The sequence below is a fragment of the Balearica regulorum genome, chromosome 9, assembly GCF_011004875.1.
Source record: "Balearica regulorum gibbericeps isolate bBalReg1 chromosome 9, bBalReg1.pri, whole genome shotgun sequence".
In the NCBI taxonomy this organism is placed as follows: domain Eukaryota; kingdom Metazoa; phylum Chordata; class Aves; order Gruiformes; family Gruidae; genus Balearica; species Balearica regulorum.
In genome coordinates, this window is record NC_046192.1 from 23378544 (window position 1) to 23402480 (window position 23937).

The window sequence follows — 23937 nt, forward strand, 5'->3', positions numbered from 1 at the left end:
ACTGGAGGCAGCCTGTGAAATGTAGGAAAAAGGTGAGAAGCCTTCCCTCCCCCTTCCCCACAACTTGTTAACTCTTGGGTGAGAAAGGTCTTTCCAGATATGAAATACACAAATTAACGTGTATTTGATATTATTTTAAATAATTTTGCTACTTTGTCAAGACAATTGTATGAAAAATGTGTTTATAACACACAGTTTGGGGAGCTTGTTGAGTATAGTTGTGGCTTTTAGAGTCTGGATGCGTCTTGGAGAGTTCTGCAGCTAGTTGAATGCTCAATAATTCACTGGGATTTGCTCCCCATATTATCCTTTTTTGAAACCATTGCTACTGGAGGGTTATCTGATCCTCTCCTGCTAACCAGCCCTTGCAGAACCAGCTGTAAGGAGATGATGAAAAGTGACAGGCTGTGGGTAAACTCCTTGAAGAGCACTAAACCAGCCGATAATTCCCTCTCCAGATGATCTGTGAAACTTAGACTGGTGTGAGAAACTTGACTGAGTCCAGTAGGGAGGTGATGTTTCTCCAGACATGTATATAGGGACTCTGCCTTGTTTTCAACAAAATATAAGGCAATTGCTTTAAACTGGGATGTAATGATTTCTGATGGGCAAGGCTCTCCACCCAGGTTGTCTCTCTTAAGACCAATGTGTAACTCTTGCTCCTGTTCTGTTTAGATGGCACAAAGGGTTCCCAGCAGCTCCACAAGACCAAGCCCTCCCAGGTGCTGTGTCTTTGGCTGTAATGTTCATCTGCTGCTGCTGCTGGGTGAACAGGAATGGTCACAGCTGTGGCCCAGATGCCTTCTCAGCTCTGCCTTAGCTTTTAAGACTTTCTGAGGCTCCTTGGCATGCATACATACATGCCCAGAGCGTATGCTGGTTGTTGCACAGATCTCTGCTGTTGAGAGCTGTAGTCTGTAGGTTGTTGGTGCCACAATGACACAAGCGTTTCATCCCTGTCAACTTTTCCCTGGTCAGCTCAGCCCACATCCTCAACCATAACTTAAAAACAGACATAGAGGTGCAAACCCATCCTACTTTTAAGAAGCAAAGGGTTTTAATGTTGCTTTGCTTTTTTTGCTCCTAAATGCACCTGGAAGTGAGACGTTCTCCCATTTTAAGGCATTCCTCTGGCCATAACTCTCCCTACAAGGAAGAACTGAGGCTGTCTTGTCTTGACAAAGGCAGTCCCAGATGGCCAACCTCAGCAGCCTCCTGTGAGGGCAGCAGAAGCTGGGTTGGAAAGAAGGTGCAGTGACTTAGAAAGGTGCAAAGAGGCTTCTGAGCTGTCACCCCTACAGACATCCACAGACCAAACCACAAATGTGACCTGCTGTTGGAGACTGAATTTTTGCCTGCATACGAACAAGGGCTCTGCTTTTGGTGTGAGCTTGGCACCAACCTTGCTTTTCAAAGTATGCCTCTAGGAGTGGTATGTTAAGAGGCTGTAGTTCCCGAAACAGCTGCTTTGGTAAGTAATTAAACCAACTTCTCTGAGAGCCCATAAACCTTTGACAGCATTTACTAGTAGGTAGCAATTTCAGCTTGATGCAAACATTTGCTGGCCGAGGTGAAACTCTTTATTTCTCAGAGGGATGAGATCTAAACATTTGGGAATAATATCTTACTGGCCTGGAACTGCAGATAAGTGACTTCCAGTGAGGAGAGTGTCCAGCTGCTGTGCTCTAATTGATGTCTGCATCCGAAGAAGTGTGGTACAATACTAGTAGTGACTTTAGATCTTCTGGGGACTATAGATATGATTTATAATTGGCACTGTAGCTTTTTAGAGACACTGAGCTTAGCCAAGCCTTTTATATATTGTCCCGTTGAAGTTGTGTGCTTGAATTAGGCATATGTTGAAGTGGTTGATTGTACTGGGGCTGCATTCATCTAACACGGCGTTGGAAACCTCAGGGTTCGCTTAGCAGTAGTGCTTTTGCTGGTGCTTCTGGACTGATTGACTTCTAACTCCTCTAGATGAACAATCTTCTGTGAACTGGAAGGAGGGCTTATCATACAACTGCAAACAATTTGTGGAGACCTTCCTGGGGATCTATGGGATGTGCTGTAGAGCTTTAAAAATGAGAGAGTGTTGTCTGATTTGGAGTGAATCCAACTTCAAATGAATAAGTAGAATCGTGTTGTCTTAAGGAGTATTGACTATCTCAGTCAGCATCTTCTTACCATGGTGAGACTCTTGGAGGCGAGACGTTGGTCTTCATTAGCTTCAAGTCAAAACTTGTTACCTTTTGCTTGAGCGACATCAGGATAAGATGGAGTCACCTTGTTGCTAGCAGTGTTTAGGTCAGGCTTTTGAAAGAATGGAGAGAAGGCTTGGACCCTTCTTGTTTTGATTGGTGTAAATGTGTAGCTTGTGAATGTTTTTTCCTTAGACTGGGCTGCTCCAGTCAACCTGGGGGAAGGTTAGCTTTATATACGTCAAGGTAGTCATTGTTGTCCACTGCTGGTGTCACTACTACATCTTGGGCTGTGGGACCCACTGTCTGCAGTGGTACCAGTGCATCATCTTGGTTTGGTAAATCTGTTTTCAGATCTGTACATGTTCCTTACTGGCTTGGAGCTCCCATGTTTCGTATTTGTGGAGGGTGTACAGAATGGCTGCTTTTTCTATTGACAGGGTAGTAAAGATAAACTAGGTCAGAAGAACTCTAATTTAGCATGTGTAAGTGCTAGTCTGTGAGCAGGAAATCTGGAATAGGTCAATGTATTGTAGCTTCATTGGCTTGGCCTCAGCAGAACCAAGTGGGACTGGTCCGTGTATGTGCATGGGGGACTTTTTTTCCTTTTCTTCCTTTAGTAGTGGTGTTGGCAATACCTTTGCTGGCTGATGGCTACAAATCCACACTTACATCTTATATTCAACAGGTAGTAGTTGAAGAAGTAATCCAGCTTTATTGACTGAAAAGCCCACTGTGGTAATTAGTTCTTATTTAGTTTTGCTGTTGCCAACTGTTTTAGAAAGGAAAGCGATGGAAAGGAAAGAGATGCATGTGTGGTGGCTGGAGCTTTACTGCAGCAAGAAGCTGGGGAGAGGAGCGTTGTGACCTGGGAGAGTTGATTTATGGTTTAGCAAGAGGAGGTGGGCAGAGCACAGAAGTGGCTCTCAGTTGGGGCTGGAGGAATGGCTCCTCATGAGAGGCTGAAGAGGAATGGTTCAAATAGATTTGTAAACAGGCTTCTCAGCTGTCACGTTGAGAATTTTTTCTCCTGTTAATAACTTAGCCTTGACAACAGTTTTTCTCATGCTGTATGAGTGTTGTTTCTTGACTATCATCTTCGTTTAAGATACGGAGCTGGGTGTTTGGGGGTGAGGGAGGACAAACTGCTTCTTCAAAATGAAAACAAAACCCTCGGTGAGTTCCTTATTACTCTTCCAAGTAGAGCAGCTTGTATTGCTTGAGTAGGCAGGAGGTGCAGTGGTAGATGGCATTGATGATAGCTTGTCTTGTGAGTCTCTGGATGGGTGGGCGAAGGAGGGGAAAAGTACCAAAGCTAGGAGGAGATGATGTGAGATTAAGCAATCCCCGTGAGGGCTGAATAACATCTAGTAGTCCAGTCTAGTTCTGCTTCCTTACTTGGCTTATAACCAAAGCAAAATATCTCCAAAAAAAAAAAAAAAAAGTACCTGTGCAGCCTTTGAGGTTTTTTGCACTGCTTTAATGGGCAGGCTTAGGACTATGTCTGTGTGATAGGAAGGCAGTGTTTGAAGCTCAGAAACGTAATGTCCCCAGCCTCTTCTTCTGGAAGTTCCCAGTAACTCAATCAATATTTTGTTGCCTTGGCGTTTGCCTTCCTGCTTTGCTTGCTGTTGTCTGAGGCTATATTAGCAATCCTCTCCTGGCTTGTGCAGACCATCTTCTATTACTCACAGGGCTGTTAACTAGAAGTGCCTTGGAGATGGAGACAACTAGTTGATTACTAAAAAGCGACTGTGTCTTCAAGTACTCTTCAAACCCCTCCATTTTCCTCCGAACTACGTGCCATTTAGGGTAGCTTCCCCAAGGCGATCTGGACCTTGTTTTGTCAAATCATACAAGTGTTTCAATTCCTGCTGTAGAAACCAGTGTAAAAAGTATGGCAAAACGGATCTGTGTCTTCAGAAGGCATAGCAGTTGACCTCTTTGAGCTCGAGGTTACTCGGGTCCTGATGCCTGGGAGATGTGCATGGCTGTCTACAGAGCTTCTGACTTTGCTAACACGAAGGATGGCTTCACAGAGGGGCCCACCTCGGGCATTTGGCCTTGGGAAACAAAATCTGGGCAAGTATATAGTATGTGAACTTAACGCTTGATCCTTATATTTGTTCCTCATAGTGATGTTTTGCATAATCAGAAATACATTACCCTGACGACAGTTTTACATATTGAATGGAATTGCTGAAGGGTTTTTCTGTCTCTCCTGCATTCTTTGCAAAGCCTTTCTCACACGCTCAGTTAGCAAGCTTCCTCTCTTGGTTGGATCTTGGTTGGGTTAGAAGACTTGACTTTCTCCAGGCAGTTGTGTGCAAACGCTACATCTCAAGACAACTGCTTGTGTCGAGAGTGCCGCGCACTGCAGTCGTGCCGAGCTGCATGAGGCTGGGTGGGATTGCGGCTCTCCTGTACGCACAAGCTTTCTGCATGCCGTAGCATTGCTATTCATTTACAAGAGCCAGCTGCTTGGGGGGAATGACCCTCTGGTGCTTCCCAGTGCCAACATCTCTCCTTGTGACTGCCAGGACTTCTGTACGCAGAGGCACCTGCTCACAGGCAGAACTCACTGGTCTGCTGTTGAGGGTCGGGAGTAAATGGCTTGTAAACCTGCTTTGGTTCTTGAGGATGCCCGATCGGTTTAATGGGTTCTCCTGTTGAGGCTGTTTTATTACTGAGCTGTAAGGCTGAGGCTCATAAAATCCTGATGTTTGAAAATGTTAGTTGCACAGGCTTAATTCTTAGTGGAGATTAAAAACAACCTCTCCTAGTACCATGGAGTTGCTTCAGCTAACTGGTGCCTGGGGATGCTCCTCCGTTACTGACCCATAACAGTTTGCTGCCTCCAGTTACGCAGTGCATTTTCCTTCTCTAGGGTTATAACATTTGCTTAATGACTGGTTATCTCCATGATTTTTGGCTGGAAGTTGTCATTAGCTGCTCAGAATTGGGGGACTAAGTGCACAATGATTATAGAGGCTCTGATCTCTCATTTCCCCTCCCGCACATTCACAGCAATCGCAGTTTAATTGGTGTGCCCCTTGGTTCCCCCCGAGCATCTCTCCACTGTCTCCTCATGTAACTGTCTCCGTTACATACCTTTTGAAGGGAGAAAAATGAGGCTCCTTCAAGGAAGAAGACAAGCAAGTTGGGTATACAGACCATGTATAAGTGATTCTTGTATTTGTGGACATCTGCCCGGCCATATTTAAGGACAGCTAACTGGCGATCTGCTAACGAAGTGGTCAGCATAGCCAACACCGGTACGCACCTGCAGCCCTCAACCCTTAGCTGAGTTAGCCCTGGATATGGATATTACTCTCTAAATAGTCTCCTCAAACAATGCATTGGCTCTTTTGAGCCTTGGACTTGTTGAGACGTCACGGCGTAGGCGAGGATATCTTTTAGGTTGAGCTCTGCAGGGTCTGGGTTAGGCAGAGCGGAGCGGTTTTAACCAGGAGCGTGCTCCTGCTGCGAGCCCCACTGCTGTGTGCTCCACGCCGATAAGTCCTTCAAAAGGGATGCCTGTTTTGTTGCTGAAATTTGGATACATCCTGCTTTATCATCCACGTACAGAAGTCCCTTTTCTGATAATGCAGCAGTTTTAAATGCACTGTTTATCGAAATAAAGTGGACTTTTTCCATGATATTTCCAAGAGATGATGCTCTTGCCTTGTTCTGTGTCCCAGACTGGTTTTAGTCACTGAGACTTTAGTACCGCTGGTTTTCCTGGGAGGTGGGTGAGGTGTGTAACAATTTCCCACTTGAATTTAAGCCTGCCCTGGCAGCAGCTGTGGAAGCAGGGTGAGATCCTGGCACAGCAGAACTCGGGTGCAAGCCCGTCCCTGGCTGGACGACCACCAGGTCTGCGCAGCCCTTGCCGTGGGTGCCACCACATAAAACACTTCCCATTCCATGAAAGATCCTCTTTGTGTGTTTTGTTGCTTTATGAAAAAAAAAACCCCATGCCTGAGTTTGCTCCTGTGCCTTCTGGCACAAATTTTGAGTAACTTGTCCTCCTCAACGAGGCTTTGGGTGCCCTGGCAGGTGAGCGGCCGGTGGCACCTTTGTACGTAGAAAGCTACAGCTGCGCTTTTCTGGGAGCAGGGTGCTGAGCCTGCACCACCCCAGAAAGCTTACTTATTTAAACTAAAAATAAGCCCTTTATTTTCTTAGCAGGAAATGGTCGAGCTGTGTATCACTGCAGGTCTAAAACGAGAATAGCTGATGGTGGGTGATGTGCAAATGTCCTCCAGCATCCCTGCAGCTCTGCAACCCCTGCCTGGGCTCGTGTGCCTGCCCCTGCCCTGCCTGCCCCTGCCCCGCCTGCCCCCCCAAAGCTGGCGTGCGGGGCGGTAGGGGCTGCTGGCCCCTGCAGACCCAGGACAAGGTTAATGTGGGCTGAAACCAGCCCTGCCTTGCTGCGGTGCGTGGGTGCCGGGGTCTCCTGAGCCCAGCCCTGGCTGGCGCTGGGTTTTGGCTCTGCCCTCGCCCCTGCCCGCCTTTCTGCTCCCCTCCTCTGTGCAGGCTGGCTGGGAGGAGGGAGGGATGCTACCTTGGTACAGGGCTCTCGGCGGAGCCTGGTGCTATACAACCGTACAAATCTATCTCTGCCTGAAGGTAATGTAGGGCTGAAAATTATTTGTGGGTTTGTCTTTAATACTGGTTCTTTTCCTCCCATTTTAAACAGTGCATCTTCTTTTCCTAAACTAACTGATTTTTTCAATTTTTTTTTCCTTTTATTTATGGCCTTACTTAGTCCAGATGTTTTCAGTTAAAATAAAATACAGTTTGTGGAGGCAGTCTGGGGTGTGGGAAGAGGAGGCTGCCATAGCAGGAAGGTCGCAGCCTCAAGCCGAAGGTGGTAGCGCCAGGCTGGATGCAGCTGTGTGTAATGAGCTTTGCGGCCACCCCCAGCCAAGTGCAACCCAGCCCGCTGCTGTGAGCCCTGGTCTGCAGCGCAGGCTATATTTGGTCTGAGATTACTCCCTGCTTGGCCTGGACTGGTCCCTGTCAGGGCTCTGCGGGGTGGATTGCTTTTCCCCCCAGCTAACCTAAAAGCCCCCCATGCAGTTTGCTTCTGTGTTTTCCTCCCCCGCTGTCCACTCCAGCCTGCCCGAACTGCTGCGGCTGCTCTCTGGTACCATCCTGAAGAGCCCCTCAGCTGGGGCTTTGCAGGCTGCAAGGTGCAGGATGTGCCCCTGGTACCAGGAACAGCTTCTTCCCCAGCAGCCATTTAGATGCAAAGCTCATCTCCACATCGGAGCAAGTCCAGGAGTGGAAAGAGGGTTCCCCCCCCCCCACCCCGTGCCTGCCCCGTCCTCTGCTGTGTATTTTCTGGAAAGGCCATTAACAACAGGTTACTCATGGGCACAGAGAGTGGCTGCTGCGGAGAAGCGTTGTCCCTCCGACTGCCCGCCGCATGGGCGGATAGGGCAGTGTGGCGAGGGGGAGGCATCAGCCCCGGCACTGAGCTCGCTGCCGGCATTCCCGGCGTGTTGCCGTGGCTGTGCTGAGGTGGGGTGGCTTGTGCCAGGAGTCAGGGGAGGAATGTCACTCCACTGTGAGATGCCCGGTTACCTTGGTGATGCTTCTGGAAAAACACGGAGAGGAAACGGGGTGGAGGGGGGACCTGCCGCAGAGAAATTGCTCTGCAGGTGGGAGCTGGAGCGGCAGCTGGGGATGGTGGGAGTGGGGGGGAAGCCCTCGTGGTGCACGAGCTGCCCCTGGCCAGCACAGAGCTGCCCTGCCGGAGTGGGGTGCTGGCAGCGGAGGCAGGCACGGGGCTGGGGGGTCTGCGGCCAAGTGATGGATGGACTCGGGTAAACCCTGTGGAGCCGCACCATGCCTGACATCTGCACATGTTAGAGGAGTGAGAAGTGACCTGGGATGGAGGGAGGGGTACTCTTTGGTTTGAGGGTTTGTAGGAAGAGGTTGGAAAACACATTGTGAAGAGCAGTTCTCTTTATCAGGAATGGCCAGCTGCTTCTCTGGATGTTTCTCCAAACCTCCTGATCCATCTGCCCTAGGCGCAGCTTTCTTCTCTCTTAATCTCCTAGTGAATATTCAAAAATAGATAGACTTGTAGCACTGGAAAAGCGTCTTTCACAGTTGTTTCAGTACTGCAGGGAACAACCCTTAGGAAAGAAACTCGAAAAATAAACAGCAGTTGCTGCCATATTTCCTCCCTCTTTTCTCACCCAGTTTGTGGAAACCCGCTGCACCGCCGGGTCCCTTTCCCACCCGTTTGTGGCATTTCCCTGCCCGGTACCAAGGCAGTAAAGCCGAGATGCTGGGTGCCAGAAACCTCTTGTGCCTCAACTTCACCCGTGTTGCCTGAGTGTCCGATTGAAGGTTTGTTGGGGTGTATTTGCATCAGGGTGGACGTGTCCTCAGTGGTCTCCAAGCCTTCTTCCAGAGCAGCTTCACCACCCTTTGCTGCAGATGGTACCACCGAAGGCTGAGGTTGGGCTCCCCGGGCATTCCCACGCGGCAGCCTGAGGAAACTGTGTATATGATGGAGAAACAGGCAGAAGCAGGATGTGGCGTTTCTAAATGTATGGGGTGATGAGAGGGGTGGCTGTGACCCTGCCGTGGAGGCGTGCCAAAGCCCATCAGGTGTGTGGCCGCGCACGTTCTGGGCTGGGTGGAAAGGTGCCTCAGTCACGTCAAGGCTAGGATTAATTGGCTTGCGGTGTTATTAATATGTTGAACCTTGCTTCTCAGCTGCTTACAAAGGCCCAGTGTTTGACTTTTGGACCCAGAAGTCATCTTGAACTGATGCGGGCTTTGCAATGAATGAAACCTCTGTGTCCCATGGCGCGGTGGTGGGTGTCTCTCTCCCATCTCCCAAGGAGTGCTGCTGGCTGATCCTCCTTTGCCTGTTAGAGCCGTTGATCGACCCAACTGCATCCTCTCGGATCGCAGCCGGCAGCCCTCTGCTCACTGGGATGTCAAGGTGTTGGGTAGCTCAAGTGGCTCAGAATCCAGCGGGGAGCATGGGTGGTGCTGTGGGTGCTGGGGTCACCCATGCAGGCGGGTGGGCTGGGTGGTCACAGGGGTGTGCAGACCCCCGGGGTGCTGGGACACCATCCGCCGGCTGCTGGGGGATTGTGTTAGCCGAAATCAGAGTGATGAGTATGGGAGAAGGAGGAGTAGAAAAGTATGAATAAAGCTTCTGGAAGGGGAAAACCCACCAAGAGGAGAAAACAGCAGCACTGGTTTATTCTTTCCCTACCCTCCCTCGTGCCTCTTGGTTTGTATCATCTTTTGACTGTGCCAGTAAGTGTGCTCCGGCTTCTGCACGTGCGTGTGCAACTGCCCTTCCCCTAGCTGGGTTTGCATGGGGCAGAGGGGAGTCTGGGCACACGTTTTGGTGCTTCAGTGCCACCTTCCAAATCATTATGTCCTCATGTAGCACTGCCCTAGTTCTGCTCATCTCAGTTGACAAACCAGAATGTCAGTGGCTGGGATGCACCAAACCAAAAATGACATTTAGGCCAAGTGACACTAATGCTGCTGACCTCAGCAATAGACCTGGAAAAACCCTATTTTGAGCCCCAAAATGACATCCTGTCAGTTAGCTTGTTTTATTCCAAAGTTGATGCATAAGAAAACCCAAGTTTTAATAGTAGGTAAATGCTATTGCATTTAAAATGTACACTGAGCGTTCACATTTCAAGCAGACGACAGTCGAACGGATCGGTGCTCGCTCCCAGGCACCGGGGCAGTGCTGTGCTTCTGCTCATCCTCACTGTCACCCTAATCCCGGCGCTCCCTCAAAAGCTTAAAACACTCAAAACATTTGTCAGTGAAATGTCGATCTGTGTTTGTCAAATGTTTATTTTTGCAGAAATCTGTAAGTATTGCTTATTAAATATTTTTTTTTTCTTCCTTTTCTCCTAGGATCCTGCAGGAATCTTTGAACTGGTGGAGCTTGTTGGCAATGGTACCTATGGGCAGGTCTATAAGGTAAGGGCTCCACCTGAAGTGATCCTGTTTGCCGTGGCCGTGTGTTGAGCACAGAGCATCCCAGCACATCGCCTTGGCTACGTTTGTCCTGGTTTAGGCCTGACAAAAAGCCTTGCTGAACTCTGGCTTTTTGGTCTTACGTGCAAGTACCGCGTAGGACGCAGAGATCTTATAATAAGCAATTCATATTAGTTCTGAAACTGTCACTAAAAACTAAATCGCTTCTTTTTTTCCTCTCCCCCCAGTTGCTTTTTATTGATTATATGATGAGGAGGGAGTGAAAAGTCTGCACTTTAATAGATAAATCTTGATCTCTTCTAAGAGCTGAGTTTATGGCTGCAATAGGCTGCCAAATGGGTTTGCTACAGTCTGGTGCTCTGCTCGCACGCAGGCTGGCTGCCTGCCGCCCTTTCCACCGGCACAAACCTGCTGCAGGAGAAAAACCACAACAGTCAGTAGGCTTGCTTTAAATTTCTGTAAACATCTGGAAGCAGCTCTCCACATGAGAATAGTGAGGGTGCTGTAGAGAACAGAATTTTAAACCCATGAACTTCTTTACAGAAATATTGAAAATGTCCACTCTCTGCTAAATTACATCACCTGTCCCAAACACCTCTTAGCTTGGGACATTTCCAGAATTTGTCATCTCAGTGTGGTTTTTTTGTGGATGATACCTGTGGGGTTAGGGAGAGATTGAATTATTTCAAAGTCTGGGTTTATCTGCACTCAATATATTGGTGGGGAGATGTTTCTCAGCACAGTTGTGTGAGGAATTTGCCAAATATTTCGGGTCTGCTGGGAGACAATTTCTCCCCTGGGCCCCATTGTCTGAAAACTTCTGTGTGCATGGGCATAAGTTCTATATATATGTATACTTGTGTGTGCACACATAGAGATCCTGTGTACCTGTGTGCCCGTATTCTCTTCTTTACTATAGAAAAGAATATATTCATGTACTCTTGCTTGGTCACTTGGAAGGCACAGCTCTCGCCTGTCATACAGTAAAAGACAGCGAACTGCCCCTGCTGAAGAGAAGAGAAAGATGCTTAAAAACCTACCTGTCAGCGAATATTTGTTCTGAATTCTGGTTTCCCCATCCTCCCACTGCTGTAGGCTAATCCCAGCAGTACGAGGATGGAGGGGTTGAAGTGAACCGAAGATGAACTGGCACTTCTGGAGGTTCAAATGTGTGAATTTATGGACTGGAGTAAGTTTAAAGAAAAACCCCCACAAAAAAAACCAAAGAAAAAAGCCCCCCACCCCAAAACTGTTCTTATCGAGGTTCTATTCCAGGGAGCCTTCCCCTCTGGTATTGGTTGCTTTTCCACCGTGCGGGAGCTCCCGTCTGAACTGTTTTTCTTCTCAGCTGCTAAAATAATGGTAGAGGGTGACCTAATTTTAACTGGTGCATATTTCTAACAATCAGTGGAAACTATGTGCCTTTAACGGCCTTTTGAAAGCGTCGTGTTTTTTGTGGAGAGCAGAAAAGGGAAATAAGCTAGCTGGTGCTGGCACCGCTGGTCACACGGCGCTGCTGATCGGGTTTCCTCTTGCTGTGTTGGATTCTTTCAGTGCATCTGTGCATTACCTCAAAGTGGGGAAGAAACCACCCAGAAACGTCCAAGTGTAGGCTTACTGGGAGGCAAACGCTTCTGTGTTCCCTTTTTCTCCTGCTGTACAAGAAGAAATCCTCCTCTCAACTGTTTTTCACTTGCTGGGGTAATCGGATTGTCCTCGGTGTGATTCACTTGGTACCGGTGCCAAACAGGATGGTGACGGGGTGGGGGGAACGCTGGTGTCCAAACCAAATTAGTAAGTCTTAGTTCAGGGCTAAGACTGACTTCAGAGCTCTCTTAAACTGAAGTCTTGGAGCAGCACCCGCTCTATAAACAAAAGGAGACTTTGATATAAAGCATACGTAACTGTTTATGGTGTCCCACACTAGAACCTAGCATGGAAATAAGATCTCTGCGATTCTTTTCCTCCAGATACCACCGCTGTATTTATCTCTTGCAGCAAAACAAATGGATCAACTTTCATGACACGCAGACCTTCTGGCTCCCTCCTAAAACAGCCTTTAGAAGCGGTCTGTACCTAGGAGCAGTGTCCTCTGTAGCTAGATGCTCGTTCCACTGCCATTTCAAACCCATCTCGGGTGGGGCTGGGGTTTTCCCACCCGTCTATGCTGGTGCTACCCAAGGTGCACCATCCAGGTCCTCCCAGAGGCTGTGCCTGTCTGTAGTTACATTTTTTAGATGTGAAGGAGTAATTCATTGTGGTGGCTGCTCTGGTGCTGGCTTCTTAGGCTGGGCTTTGCAGGTCCAACCCCTGTGCTTTCTCCAGGAGCATTGACCTGGTGAAGCATCACCTCCCCTTCGCACGGCTGGTCCCTCTTTGAAGCGAGCAGAGCCGCTCTCCTATTGGGAAGAGGCAGAAGCGAGACGCTCATTCCAGGCAGGGAAGAACATCTTAGGTTTGTGTGCTGCAAGACTGCCAAAACAGGACTGCAGCTATGATGTTTCCCCCAGAAAACCTGACTTAGGAGCCGGCTCTAAGACTACTGCATGGCCATGTTTGTGTTAGAGGCTACAGGTGTCCTGGTGGTGACCAGCTGGCCTGCCCAGGACCTGGAGGGACACGTGCAAGGTGCGAACCTCCCATTGATCCCACGGGATAGAGTGTATGGTTACGTTGTTCTGACGACTGAATGATAGCGCAGCGTGAGAAATGTCTGGTAGTACCACAGTAACAGGAGCCATCAGAGCAGTGGTTCCTGGAGCCAACCTCAGGATGCGCTGTGTTGGAGAGGTTGGGGAGCCCGTGCCGCAGCACGTGCCTTGTCCTTGCTCGTAGGAGACGCGACGTTTTGGCCAAGTCCGGTGCACGTTAAGAGCTCCCAAAGGCAGTGCACCCCTCTGCCAGAGCGTGGGCACCGGGATGAAGCTCGCTGCACAAGTTGCATTGATCCTGCTTTGTGGGTCACAATTTGAAGATCCCTTTCAGGTGGTACACAATGCTTCTGTACATCAAAGCCTTGTTCTCTGAGGCTTGTGCTCCAGAGGCAAAGGTAACTTGTTCAGACTGATGTCTGTATTTTCGAGGAAAGGCCTTTCTTTGCTCAGGACTGCAGGTTAAAATGTTGCTCTGGTGCTTCCCAGCTCTGGCCATGCCCCGGGGACACCTGGACGCTGCAGGAGCCCTCGGCAGCGACCTGCTCGGCTTGGCTCTCCTCTAACCCCGACCACGAGCTCTTCACTTTGGATAATTGCAGAGAGAAATAACATTGCTTGTTCGCTGCTTAACAATCTCGTGTGAATAGCTTGATTTTTATTTTAATGAGGGACTGTGCTGGTGATGGTTTATCTCTCTAATTGAACCGGAAGCTTTTCTTTATTTTCTAATAATCCTGTGTCTAATGTTACAGATTGTAAACTCTTTTTGATAAAAGACTGAGAGCTTGCTAGCTCCTGAGCCTGACATTATTGCAGTAGGGGATTTTTGTGTCCTTTGAATTTTCTCTATTTTATTTAAGGTGTTCAAAGAAATGGCTAAGGGGAGTCCAGTGAGTTGGACTTGGGGAATTGAGCCATTGCCTCAGTATTTTTTAGCAGGTAGCTGATGGCTGCAAGCAAAACTGTAAACATAAAAATCACTAAGACCCTTTAGAGCATTATCTAAAGTGTGAGGAAATGTCGCTTGTGTGTTCCAGAACATTATTATTACTGCTTATCTCTACTTTGCATTGGAGAGCAAGCAAAAAGTCCTTACAATGCTGCCTGTGCTTAGATTGCCTGGATAAATCACGGCATCAGGGCCACAACTGCTGGTGTGTCAAAGGCCAATAAATACGTGGGTTGAAAGTAAAAGGGCCACTAGGTTACTCAGAAATACCTTTCCAACAGGTCATTACAAAGCTGGAGGAAGACATGCAGTGGGCTACTGAATATGTTAATAACCAAAGCAGTCCCCTGGTGTTTTTAGACCTGCTTGGCCATGGGTATTCACACGCTGGCCCGTGCACAGCATCACCAAAGCAGGATTTTGATGCAAGTCTTTGCGGTAGTGGGGAAAAAAAAAAGTTAATAGGTCAGATGGGAACCTTTGCCTCTCTCATCTTGTGTAGTCTTACAACATTGAACAGGAAAATAAATGCTGTTGAGATTACATACTCACGTGCTTTTTCCCAGCTGTACCAGGAGGACAATGGTCATTAACGCCAAGTGCTGCTTTGCTTAGCGCCCTGGGGATGCGGCTCTCCATTTACAGCTTTAGCAAGGCTTTATTTTACAGGGTACAAGATACAGTACTGTGGGCTAACTCCATAACTGCACAATAACTATTGATTGTTTAATTAGCTGGTAAATGCCATATAATCGCTAAGCCATTATGCAGCATTATTCTGCCCTCTAATTTAGAGCGTGTGGGATCTGCGAGCCACAAGTCTCAGAGCTGTGGCTCCCGGGGAGCTCCTCCACCATCATCGCAGGATGGGCTAGAGCAGGGGGCACCCCCCAGGAGCCACCTCGGGGTGCCACCAGCCACCTCCAGGCAGGGCACCTGGCCATGGGCTGTCCCCGTCCCCTGCCAGCCCGAGTTAGGCGGCCATTTGAAGAGGACGTGGTTTTTGCAATTGTTCTTTGTTGCACTGTGTGGTGTCTGTCTGGGGTACAGTACATGGGGGAAAAGGATGAAGAAATGCATCCCAAGGTCTTCTGTCAGGGTTTGTTTATTTACTTATCACCCAGCTGGCATCTGCCAGGAGCCAGGACTGATCCACGTGGAGGCAAACCCCCAGGTTTGACCCAGTAGATGAAGCTGTTGAGGTGTGTGGATATGAGAAACTGAAGGAAGCATTTGAAATCCAAGGTTGCCTGTTGCTGGAGAGCTGGGAGCAGCAGGGCTGCTGGGACACTTTTTGGAGACTGAGCCAAAGCCCTGAGAATGTCCTAGGCACGAGCCTGTTCTCAGTAACGTAGTCCCAGAGTTTGCAGATGCCGAATGAGGAGGGATAACGCATGTCCTGCCCTCCCGCGTGCTGTTTGTGCGCTCCCCTGCACGGCAGCATCCTTCCTCCTGGCACCCCTGGGCATCCCACCACTGCAGGCTGGTGGGGTAGCAAGTGAATATGCAAAAGAAAGGCTTCTAGAATGCTTTTTTTTTCTTTCTTTTGCATTTTTTTGGAGGGGAGGTATGAGAAAATAACTGACGTGCAGTCTGTGCTGTGTTTAGCCTGCCTGAGGTCTGGCTCAGCCCGGCTACTGCTGATCAAGCGCCGAGCCCTTGCATCAGCCCTGATGAGAACAGAGACTCTGCAGGTTCCTGGGTCATTATTAGCAGTTCAGGTAATTAGCCTGAGTCAAGAATGACATTAATTGTTTTTAATAATCAGTTGTTTTATTGTCTCTCTTTCCAAAAGCCTGATGGTCAATAGTTTGATAATTAATCACTGTTGCTTTTAGCTGTGTGGAAGAAGTTACCATGCTGCACACAATTAATATTTCCTGGGGATTGTTGCTGTAAAGAATTAATCTTAGTTTACATACACAGCTTTTATAGCTGAAGACTGACTGCTGTGCCTTGCTTGAGAGTCTGGGCTGAATGCATGCAAACCACGCACGCTGCCCGCAGACCGCGTCCTGCTGCTGGCCACCCCTCATCCAAACACCCGTCGTGCGGTGGTGGCTGCTGCATGGTGGTCCTCAGCATGCCGGAGCACCTGGTGCTCACTTTCACAGGCCACCAAAGGAATTCAGAGCTTCATCATCTTGCAATCTTAACAGCTCTAACCCTAGAGCGCCAGCTATTTGAAGGTGCATTGTGGGCATTTCTCTTTTCCCACCTTCTTGTTGTTCATAAAATGAACTGTGGTGGTGTGAGGTTGGGTGTGACTTGAGGCAGATAGGCTCTTCTAGAGTCGTATCCTTGGCTTTGAGTCCTTCTTTTTGTTTTCAACCACTCCAGAGATTGCTTTTGCTGCATAGCAGGGCAGGCTGAGCGTAACCTCATGCATGTGTATGTGTATAGCCATCCCTTGTCACCGTCCGATGGTCACTGCAGACTGAGGCAAACACGTGACGGCTTGGTACCCTCTGATTTGGGTAGCTCCCTGGCTTTCCCTGTGATTTTGGAGCCTGCTCCGTGGGGCTGAGGCAGGGAAGCACCTTGCCTCTGCCCTGCTGGGGCAGCAGAGCAGTTAACCGGCACTGATGTGCCTATCCAGGGCTTTTCTTTCTGCTGGGATGGTTTTGGTGGTGCCTGGGACCATTCGCATCCACGTCCAGATACTGACCCATGTGGGCAGGGACCGGCCACCCGGCATCTTCAAGGTCGTGCAAGGGCCACACGAGTGTGAATGGATTTACGAGACTTACCAGCTGCTTTATAATCCTTCAGTATTACAAGCACAGTATTAAATATTAAGCCATTGTTTCCGCTGGGATGGCTCCTTGTGCTGGCGGAGAGGACGGCGGTGCTGCCATGTGAGGATGCTCGCCGGGGTGGGGGTCTCTGCTGCTCCCACAGGCACCGGCTCGCGGGTGGTGTTGGGCTTATCATCAGCTCTTACTGGCTCACGGGAAGGGGCTGAGCTGGCATACTGGTGTGTGATAATGCAGGATGGCCTTATCAGAAGGAAAACGGGTGACCTCAATTTATCAGCTTCCCTACGATGTTAAAATATCTGCAGAAGAGAAGGTCCTTTCCTTGCTGACTCAAATGGGGTGTGTGTGTTTCTGAAATGAGGACTTGTTTTTGCCATGCAGGCAAGGAAGTCTTAACTGGAAAATGCTTAAAAAGATGTTTTACTCTTTTTTTTTTTAAAAAAAAAAAAAGGGAAAAAGAAAAAGCTTTGTTACCAGAGCAACTGGTACATCTTGTGCTGCTTCATTTCTCTGAAACACAGAGAGAGCCCTCAGCCCTCCCTCCCCCCAAGAAACCAGCCCACACACACCCACACACCAATATGTCACATTAACTTTGCTGCTTTCTGAACAATATAAGGGAAAGGTGTTTTTTACATTTCAGTCCTATAGAACACAGGTTATAAAAGGTGATGAAAAATGTTCCTGTATTGCCTCCCTTTTAATCTCTATTCCCTTTCCTCCATCTGGAGTTTGTGATGGGAAGGGGCAGGGTGAAGGTCAGGAGCAGCCCGATGCGTCTGTGACGTGACAGTTGTCCACTGTCCCTTGCGTTGCTGGGTGCTCTGCTTCTGTAAATACTGCACAAGTTCACAGGACAAAAAAATATCTGCAATGGCATAAGGGGGAAATAAGCTACCTTTGAAGATGCTAAGTAAAGTCAATGGTGCTCTGCAAAGCTTGGGGGGGATGTCGTGGTGGGTCTTGCAACGCTGTTTGTGTAGGTGCCTATCCAGGCATGGATAGGGATGGAGGGAGAGTCTTCTCCTTGACTTGTGGAGATAAGATGTTCTGTGCAAGCACCTGCTCTGCAGAGGTCATGAGCAAGCCCCTTGTACAGTGCCACCTTCTCCTATCCCGTGGGAATGACTGGACTGGTAAATCAGACCTGTCTTGTCTCAGGTCTTCTGTGAGGACACTTAAAGCGGGCCAATTCACTGGTTGGCTGTACAGCCCCAGTATCCATAGGTTTCATGGTTGTGGACCAGTGCTGCTGGATGTGTGGCCTGTTTTACGCAAGCGGAGCTGCAGCAGAATGGTCTGGGAAGGCAAGGATGTGGACGCACGTATTTAATACTGAGGTCTGAGAAGACTCGCTGCCTAGAAACCTTCAAGCTCCCCCGGAGAAATTGGTTCATCTGTGAGTTGTCAGGCTGGCCTGTGCTTGCACGGCCGCTCTTGAGGTTGTTCAGAGTCCTTTGACTTCGCGTCTTTGGGTCTGATCATGGTGATGTACCTGGGCATCCATCTACCAACTGCACTGCTGAACCTGCATCTTACTCAAAGTAGAAGCTGATACCTGCTGATTTTTGTTGTTGTTGGCTTGTTTATAGTATTTAAAAAGTATTGGGTTAGTCTAGTGAGTTGGATCCTAACGCAGTGCACAGGAGGCCTGAGGCCAAGTCCCCACTGTTGCAGACTTCTCCAGTGACCTTTTCTAAGTGAACTCCTCTCTTCTCCTTTTCCATCCCTGTCCTCACTCCTCTCCCCATAAAACTGGAAAAAGGGAAAGGCTGGGGTGCTCTGGGGGCAGCGGTGGGAGCTGTTTGGTGGTACCAGCCTTGGAAAGCCATCTGTGAGGAGATGGTGTGCTGGGTGCCCCTGCACCAACCTTTTGAAAGCAAAAGGTTGAGGGTGAGGCTGGTTCCCAGAGGAGCAAAGTACAGCAGCCATTAGTAGGTCAGCTGAGCAAAACAATCTAAAGAAGCACTGAAAAGTAGGTTTCAGAGCTGGGAAGTATTCTGTTCTTCTGGCTCTGAAGGTGCCACTCTCAGCTAAGAAGGCAGGAGAGGACTTTTTGGGAGGTTTAGAGAAGTGGATGGGGAGCAATAGCCCGTGAACATTGGTCCAGGCTGTGTGTTTGAGGCATTCACAATTGCCAGAGTGTTTGTCTTCAGAGATGTTTCTTGCTTGTCATTTTTTATATCTTTTCAAATTTTGATGCAGCTTGACTTGCAGCTGACTCTGAAGACATGAAGGCAAGCGATGCCTACGGGGAGCTGGTTGCAGCTCTGCATCTTCTCCTAGTTACGATTTGAAGGCTCGCTGCAGTGAGAAGTGTGTCTCTCTTGAAATATGCAGTTTATTCTTAGGTTTACCTGGGAAGCCCTTTACACTAATTCCCTAAGGATGGAAAGTGCCAAGCAAACACAGCCTGCTTCCAAATGTTGTGGGTTTTTTCCTTCCCCTCACATAAGAATGGCAGATTGGCGTAATTTATTTTTTTTGTTTAGGTCTTTACATTTTGTGTGTGTGTGTTTAGATCTCTGAATTCTTGTGTTTGAATGTGCTCATGGAAGTGTGTGGCTAGGAGCCCAACTCCATCCCCACGTCCTCACCATGCTGTGCTTGTCCTCCAGCCCGTCTCCCTCGGCTCCCTGTGTAGGTTGCCGACAAGGAGGTCAGTTAGGGCTTTGGATGATGCTGCAATGAGCTGGAGAGGGATGCGGGGGAACCTGAGCCTTCATTTGCACGAGCTGTGATGATCCAGCCCAGGCAGTCCTGTGTGGCACCAGGAGCATGGCGAGGTGCGACGGCCACCCCTCTCTCCCTGTGCCCCAGTGGGGATGCAGGGCTCAGTGCTTGCCCGTGGGTGCGGAGCATCCCTGCCTGTGTGCTCAGTGCTGCACATTCCAGGGCTCGCCAGCCCCTGCCAGCGGTCATCTGCCTCGATCATCTGACCTACAGACCTGTGTGTTGATGTCTCCGGGATTACTTGTATTCTCAAACTTCCCCCCGCCATGATTTTTTGCTCTCCACTGGGGCAGAGCAGTGCTCTTAAAGAAATAATGTTGATACGTGCTCCTTTCATGCATCGCCTTAGTTTTCCCAGCAGAGAGGACTTGGAAGTGTGGGATGCCTCCAAGAGACTCAGCTGTTGCCCGCAGGTCTGCGAGAGAGTGAGAAATCCAGGTGCTGGGTTGGGGATGGTGGGCTTTCTCTTGGTGCGTATCTCTGCTTGAGTGTGGTGGTTGGACTCGGGGGCTGTAAGAACCTCCTCTGAGTTGTTGGGTTACATTGGTTGTGAGGTTGGGGGGTTTCACCAAGGGTCACATCAGCATCGGCAGCAGGAGCACTCTGGAGCGGGTGGGAGAGATGCTGCTCTGCCCTGGTATCTGCTGTTTTATAGGGGTGCTTGCAACCTGGGGCGGTGAGTTTCCAAAATGAGTAGCCTTCTGCAGGTCATTATTACTATTTTTTTAATCCACTGTACAACTGAACCTGACAGCGAATGATACTGAAATGACCTGGACATGCAGGGGCCAAGAGGGACAGGGAGGTAATCTGGCCCAATGTGTTTAAAAATGAGAGTTGTGGAGGAGAAGGGAGCTGCGTAAAGGGCAGAGAATTGCATTTCAGATGTCCATAGTTAATTTTACAAAGCTGCCCGCAAGCCCAGGCTGGAAGCTGTGCTGGCTTTGTTAGCTCTCCACGGGCATTAAAGATCAAGAGGCAGAAGCACCTTATGCACCGTTAGCACCACATGCTTCTCGCCCTGGAGGTGATGCTTCACCTCGGCTGCAGGGAACGGCCGATGCACCGTGCTCCCGTCTGATCGCATTTCAGTGGGTGCTGCCTGAGCTCGACGTAATTTTTTTATTTTCTTTTTCCAGCTAGTGCTGGGTGGGGATATTTTTTCAATAAGTCTAGCTATTGAGTTCCAAATAAACAAATAGTGTTAGCTCGTTACAGTTCTTCTACTCCCTCGAGAAATAGTTATTAACAGGGTCAGTGTGAAGAAATGTATTTTATGTTTATCTGCATGGTATCTAGATCAAATGACATCAGGCTTATATGGTAAAACAGCTACATTAAAAAAAAAAAAATTAACTCGTGGATGCCTCCTGATCGGTTAAAAGGTGTGATTGGTTCCTCAAGGTTGGCATGGTGTTTTCCTTGAAGTGACTGTTGGTGTGTGAACCTCAGGGTGGTTCTTCCACCTGGGCAAGCAACCCTGGGCTGTCTGCAGGGATTCCTGATAGGGGCCCCAAGATGATGGGATGGGATGGGATGGGATGGGATGGGAGCTTCTGCTGCTGAGCTCTCATCCGAGCTCCTCCTCCAGAACCCTGTGGTACTGGTAAGTAGTGGTCGATGTGCCAGACAGAGGGTTGGAAAGGAAAGCTGGGAGCTTGTTCCAAGGCCCCTCCTTCTCCCTGTCCGTTTGTCCTTGCCTTTCCCGGTGAGGTTGTGACGCCCAGGGCGCTGGGCTGGCAGGGCTGTGTGCCAGGTTGGTGTCCTGTGTGGCAGTGCTGGTTTGCATTTAAAAAAACAAAACAAAAACAAAGAAATTTTATACGTGACTGTTGCTGAGGAAGGGTTGAACATGGTAACCTCAATGACAAAGAAAACAAAGTTAAGCAGGTTTTTCTTTTAAACCTTTTTCTTTTAAACGGCGCGTGATGGATCTGTCCCCGCAGAGCCAGGACTGAGGCATGGCTGCAGAGAGCAGTGCTGCACTTAGCTCAGCCGTGAGAGATTAATTAAGCTGGTTTGCTTTACGCCAAGGAGCAGAAAGAAAAGCAAGTCACTGCAATGGGACATTCACGGTAGCAGTCCCATTTTTCATGAATTGCTCAGATCTCTGCCCACGTTTTCTGACACCTGTATATCCACATTCAGACCTACTAGTTTAATCCTAATATTTCACCGCTTCTGTATGACAAAGAAAAAAATCCCTACGAAGCGTAGTGAGTTTAGCCTACAATTTGTGGTGTAGTCTTCCGAGTGCTGAGCAACTGGTGGCATCTGTGGGAGTCAGCAGCCCAGCGTGCCGTCCCTGGGCTCCGGCGTCCCTGGGCTCCGGCGTCCCTGGGCTCCGGCACGCTGCTGGTGCTGAGGTCCAGCGAGCGGAGGGGATGTGCTGGGGGGAGACCATCGTCTCTCCTGCCTGGGTCTCTGGGGTCAGCCCCACGTTGGCAGCAGTGGGATGCAGACAAGGAGCCATTTAATCCTTCCAGTTTACTTTTTTTTTTTTTTGCCCCCCTGCTTTGCCTCCCCTTTTGAAAAGATGGGATGTTTCTGCTCTGGCACATCTTGCAGTTGATAAGTCTTTATGCTAATACTTTCCTTGGTGTTGTAATTTGTCCCTGAGCAAAACCATTAGTTGGGAATATGATGCCTCATTAAGTATCTAACTTGAGCATTCAGAAGTCTCCAGCCAACCTCTCCCCTCCCCACCTGGTACATAAAAACCTCTTTAGAGTTTGAAGCCCTTACGGACAACATGAAAGGCTGGAAATGCATCTTTATATTTTATAGAAGTAGAAATTCATATGTAAGCAGCGATCAGGGCTTAGGAAAAATTGCAAATACCACTGAACTTGCCATTAGTCTCTTGTTTTGTTAGAGCAATTATGGTTATAGCCGAAGCGGGCAGTATTGCTGGTGCGCAGTGGAAATGCCTTCGCGTTCCCGTGCTTCAGAGATTTTTCTCTTTCACACTTTAATTCAGCAGGTCCAGGATCGAGGCCAAAGCTTTTCTTCTCTACATAACTAATAGAAGACAGCCAATTCAGCAGAATTTCTGTAAATGGCCTGTTCCAGATGAATTGTGAATTGTGTATCCAAATGCCAGTAGGGTTAACTTGAGGGATAGGTTGCAAAAGAAAATGGAAATCTTGTGTTAGAGGAGCAGGCTTCTGAAATGCAAAGTAAAATGGCACTTTTGGCCTTTGCAAAAATGACGTTTCCTGTAGTCATGAAACTGCACAAAATGCAGAAAACCAAAGTCTTGATGCACGTTGCTGAAGGGCAGCATCCAGAGGGTGAATCCTCCTGGTTGTACAGAAAATGCTTAGGAACTTCTTAAAATCTTATAGTAGCCCAGCAGTGAGCTGGTCACTTGCGTATCTACCAAAAGAGCTCCTCCAGTATTTTATAATATTTTTTGTTTGGGTTTTTTGGTTTTGGGTTTTTTTTTTTTTTTTTCCCAATTGCAATCAATTGCAATTCATTGGGATAGAAGAGCCATGGCAGTCGTGGTGTGGGTCTGTCACTGTCCAACCTTTAAAAGCCAGCATGGACGGGCCGAGTTATTCCTTAGCGCTGCCTGCCATGTAACTCCTCGGACTGTAAATGGATTTTCACACGCGCTGGCGTGCCGGGTTGTGCAGAGCACGGGAGATTCAGGTTACAGCTTTCTGCTTGAGGAAGGGCACGAGGGGCAGGGAGAGGCTGGCTCCCGAGCTCTGTGCGTGTCTTTGGCCTGGGTTGACTTGGGCTCTGTGAATCGTTTGCGTTTAGCTTTGCTGCAGAGCTCGTACAGCATATTTGTTCGCCCAGGGTAAGCACTGCAGCACTGCGCCAGGGCTGCATCTCCATCTCCCTTATGGATACCTTGAGGTTTTGGTTTGGTGGTGGGTTTCTTTGTTTGTTTGTCGGGTTGGGGGTTTTTGGGGTGGGTTTTTTTTTTTTTTTGCATTTGCCTGTATTAGCTGAAACTTGGCACGGCCAAGGAAAATTGTTGCCTTTCCCATGCTGTTCTGCAGCAGATACCGGCTTGCATGCAGAACGGTGCCAGTAGCCAGCAAGGGCATGTAGCAAGGGACATGGATTAGCCAAAGGGCTGATGGTAAGAACACAATTTCAGGCTAGCCCACGTGATGAAGATGAGTCTTCTTCCTCCAAATCTATTGCCTTTCTTCTAGAAAGAGCCCTAAACCTGTGATACGGTGCCTGGAGTTGTGTTTAGCGAGGGCTCAGCACGTCACCGGTTGGATTTAAATACGGCGGGGAAGAGGCTGGGGCAGGGGCAGCGTGTGAGCCCCATCCCTCGCGCTGGCCGAGCCCCCGGCAGCGGGACGTGCCCACTGGTGAGGGTCCGAGGAGCCCAGCCGGGCTGCTAGGGCAGCCCGCATCCCTGGGGAGGGGATGCAGCTCCTGCCATAGCTACAGCAGCGTGCGCCTTAGCCTCTGCTGATTACCCCCTTCAGCCCTATTCCGATACTGGGGAACGTCGCTTGGGTTGCGTGAGCCCGCAGATGAGTTGGCACGGGGAGGAACCCAGTGATGGGTAAGAGCAAATGCTCTTGAAGGCTCCAGCATGCACTCCGAGCGTTGGGGGGGTTTTTTTGTTCTCCCTGTTAGTGACACAACCTATTTGGGAAGGCGCT

At 49.0% G+C, this 23937-nt stretch overlaps 1 protein-coding gene across 6 annotated transcripts in view; it reads left to right on the forward strand.

Moving 5' to 3' along the window:
• TNIK (TRAF2 and NCK interacting kinase) overlaps window positions 1–23937 on the forward strand; it is a 161268-nt gene that overhangs the window by 18044 nt on the left and 119287 nt on the right. For all 6 annotated transcript variants that reach the window (XM_075761563.1, XM_075761558.1, XM_075761562.1 and 3 more), the window contains exon 2: window positions 10119–10184. In XM_075761563.1, coding sequence (XP_075617678.1) covers window positions 10119–10184 — 66 coding nt within the window. The remainder of the gene's footprint in view (window positions 1–10118; window positions 10185–23937) is intronic.